The sequence below is a fragment of the Peromyscus maniculatus genome, chromosome 2 (assembly GCF_049852395.1).
Source record: "Peromyscus maniculatus bairdii isolate BWxNUB_F1_BW_parent chromosome 2, HU_Pman_BW_mat_3.1, whole genome shotgun sequence".
Classification (NCBI taxonomy): domain Eukaryota; kingdom Metazoa; phylum Chordata; class Mammalia; order Rodentia; family Cricetidae; genus Peromyscus; species Peromyscus maniculatus.
The window spans coordinates 76,792,421-76,796,502 of NC_134853.1; the positions used below are offsets into that span (position 1 = coordinate 76,792,421).

Consider the following 4,082-nt stretch of genomic DNA (forward strand, 5'->3'; position numbering starts at 1 on the left):
ACAGACTTATTTATATGGAAGGATTTGAAGAACAATTGCTTGTAAAATAAAGTTATGTTTGTAAAAATGCCATATATGCCCAGCTCTAATATTGTTAAAAAATACAGAATTATGAAGACGCTGCCAAAAATGTCAAAAAGCAGTTGTTTCTCAATGCTATGTTGCTTAGTTTTCTCCCTTATTCTTTCTGACCCTTGAAAATTCTTTATGAGCATGCAATAATTTTGAAATGTTGTATCTTGTTACAAAAATGTTAACATAATGCATAAAAGGTCAAGGGAGAAAGTAAAGCAACTAAAATCTAAGTTTTGAGTTTCAACAGTGCCCAACATGTTGACCATTCATTTGCCTAGGAACCTTCTCTTTAGATTTTTTATGGCCTCCTTCACATCTTTGTTTCTGAGGCTATAGATTAAAGGATTCATCAAGGGAGTCATCACCCCATAGAACATGGATATAAGTTTGTCTGTAGCATCCAAGTCATCTACATTGAGTGTGTCTTTAGACTTGGGTTTCATGTACATGAAAAGGATGGTCCCATAGAATATTATCACCACAGTAAAGTGGGCTGAGCAGGTAGAAAAGGCTTTGCTTCTCCCCTCAGCAGAGCGAATTTTGAGAATGCTAGAAATGATTAGCGAGTACGAGATGACAATGAGGAGCAGTGGCATCAAAGTGAACAATGTTGTGGCCACGACCATGATGAATTCATTGCCTGAGATGTCAGAACAAGCCATCTTCATGACAGCCAGGATTTCACAGAGAAAATGATTGATGACATTTCCACAGAAAGGTAGTCGCATCACAAATGCAGTTTGTACTGCAGAGTTTGCAACCCCTGAAAACCAGGACCCAGTTGCCATGGTCACATAGGAACTCTTGCTCATGATGATAGGGTACCTCAAAGGCTTGCAAATAGCCACATAGCGATCAAAAGCCATCATACCCAGGAGCACACACTCTGTTGTCCCCATGGCTAAACCAAGAAACATCTGCACTGCACAGCCAAGGAAGGAAATTGTCTTTCTTTCTGAGAGAAAGCTTACCAGGGCAAAGGGAATGGAGGAGGTAGTGAAGCAGATGTCCAAAAAGGACAAGTTCCCCAGGAAGAAGTACATAGGGGTGTGAAGGTGAGAGTCAAAAATGCTGATGATAATAAGAGTGCCATTGCCCGCGAGGATGACTGCATACATCATTAAGATGAGCACAAAAAAGAGTTGCTCAAGTCTTGGGTAACCAGAAAGCCCCTTCAGAAAAAATTCCTCCATAAGAGTTCGGTTTTCCCACTCCATTGTATTGTCTCCCTTTTACCTGCAAGAATTCAAAAAAAAAATTAAATGGCATATTCTATACTAAAGCAGATTCAAGTATATCAGTTCAATAGTATAAAAATTTGCATTAAACTCAATGAGAGACGGTGTTAAAAATGATAGGGTGAAAGGATAAAGAAATAACAAGAATAAGCAATGTAGAAAGAGAGCTATGAGAGATAAATTATCATATTGATCATCAGTTCTGAGCTAAGGATTCTACAGCTTGTTTTTAATAGACTGTGTCACTTAAACTCAACATTACCATTTAAAAGACAATAGAGCTAATGGGGTATATGTCAAAGCCTAGGCTCAAACTCATGTCTCTCTTCCTATGACCCGTGCTTAATCAAAATTTTTGTGTGTGTAAACATAGAGGCAATATAGAATGAGTTACATCACAGATGTGGTTTATTATTTTGGAAAGGCAGTTTGGGTTCCATCAGAAGAACTCAACAGTAGTCTCTCAGTTAAAAAAAATAAAAAATAAAAAAAGAGCCGGGCGGTGATGGCGCACGCCTTTAATCCCAGCACTCGGGAGGCAGAGGCAGGCGGATCGCTGTGAGTTCGAGGCCAGCCTGGGCTACCAAGTGAGCTCCAGGAAAGGCGCAAAACTACACAGAGAAACCCTGTCTCAAAAAACCAAAAAAATAAAATAAATAAAAAAATAAAAAATAAAATAAAAAAATAAAAAATAAAAAAAGAAGCACATGACTCTGCAGGGACAAAGCCAGAAATGAACATAACCACAAAGAGTGCCTAGTTACCCAAAAACCAGATCCATTTCAAGGGAGCCTAATAATAGGAAATCTTCTTGCCAAAATGTAAATGACTCGGGGGAGGCACTAGAGGATAGAATATAGAATCCTTTTCATTTTTAAATACATACAGTTCAGCATCATGCAATATTGACTGTTTAATCTCTTAATGTTCAATTAAGCACTTTAAAGCATTTACAGATGCATGTAATTATCACCATGACCAAATCACAGATCCATAACCTGCCCCCTTCTATACTACTCTATTTTAATAGCCCCTTCTACCTATTCTAAAACCTGTTAAACATGGATATGTTTTCTGTCTGTAAAGTTCCAGCTTTTCAGAATCTCATAAAATAAAACTACATTGGGCTTCTTATTTACCAAAGTCATCTAAGATTCATTCAAGCTGTAAGTGCTGGGTAGCTTTTTATTGCATGGAGGTACTAATTATCTACCCATTCATCCTTGTAATGGCATTTGAATTACCTCCATTTGGGGGCAGTAATGAATAAAGCTGCCATAAATATTTGAGCCTTGGGTTTTGTGTGCTAAACTTCCAGGTTTCTAGGGTAAAGATCCAGTAGTGGGATAATAATCTCATAGGAAGTGCATACTATAGTTTGCAATAAGATGACAGTTTTCCACAGTGGCTGTATCAAGTGTGTGTAAAAGTCTCAGTTGCTCTGATTTTCATTAGCATTTAGTGTTGCCAGCTGCACCTTTTAATTCATTTCAATGGGTACACAGAGAGCTCTCATTAAGGATTTTACTTATATTTCTTCAATGAGCACTGATGTTGAACATCTTTCCTTACTCTTTTGCCCCATTTAGATTCATTTTTAATAAAATGTTTGCATCTTTTGCCTATTTCAAATTTGTTGCTGTTGAGTTTTCTTAGTTCTTCATGCATACACACATATGTGTACATTCTATATACATTATCTCTGTGTGTATGAGTCTTCTGTCATAAATGTGATTTATATATATATTGCTTTCCATTCTATACTTTATTCACTCCTTTTCTAAAGCAAACATCTTTTAATTGGTAGCTACACAAGTCTAATCTCTTTTTGGGGGGGCGGGGTTTCGAGACAGGGTTTCTCTGTGTAGCTTTGCGCCTTTCCTGGAACTCACTTGGTAGCCCAGGCTGGCCTCGAACTCACAGAGATCTGCCTGGCTCTGCCTCCCGAGTGCTGGGATTAAAGACGGGCGCCACCACCACCTGGCCACAAGTCTAATCTTAAGGGATCCAAAGGAAAGCTTGTGACTACAGAGACATCTACCAACATGAAAGCTTCATGACCTTTCTCACTGAGTGATTCATCAGAAGAACATACACTGCAATCACCCAGAAATCAGGAATGATGACTGTTGCCTCCAAAGTCCTTCCTCAGGATGTTGTTGTTGTTTGTTTGTTTGTTTGTTTACTTTTAGAGACACACCTCTCCCTTATGTCTCCCTCACATACTAACACACACACACACACACACACACACACACACACACACACACACACACACTCGCGCGTGGAAAAAATCCAGCAATAGTTTTGTACATGAATAGAGAATCCATTGACAATGCTCCAATTAATCCATGAAATAAAAATTAATTTCTGGAAACAAACAGCACATAACAGACTGTTTCTCCTTATTCACAAAATGACACAAGTTTAAGATCTGAATTGAGTCCCATTTCAACCACCTTTTTAATTACTTCTGGCCATTAGGGTATTTTTTTTTCTATTCCCTCCTTAACTCAATCAACTTTACCCTTTAAACTCTGAGATTCTCTTATAAGCTTAATGTGCATGTTTCCTTTGTATCTGAATCCCAGATGCTTTTGAAGTTATGTTATAAACAAAGTCTCCCAAATCTCAATTCCCTCGTACATAATATCTGAAAAGTAATCTCACTGATAATCCTTCTTCTAACCACTGCCACCATTCAATTTGTTATTATAAAGCCAAGTCGATTTTGTCTACATAAAAGAGCATGCATCTAAGTGCTAACTT

At 37.9% G+C, this 4,082-nt stretch overlaps 1 protein-coding gene across 1 annotated transcript; it reads right to left on the bottom strand.

Annotated features, from left to right (window-relative positions):
- Positions 1 to 341: 341 nt before the first annotated feature.
- On the bottom strand, positions 342 to 1,304 carry Or13c9 (olfactory receptor family 13 subfamily C member 9). The gene has a single exon (XM_006995100.4). The coding sequence runs from the start codon at positions 1,290 to 1,292 to the stop codon at positions 342 to 344; it is 951 nt and encodes a 316-aa protein (XP_006995162.1). The 5' UTR covers positions 1,293 to 1,304.
- Positions 1,305 to 4,082: the final 2,778 nt, after the last annotated feature.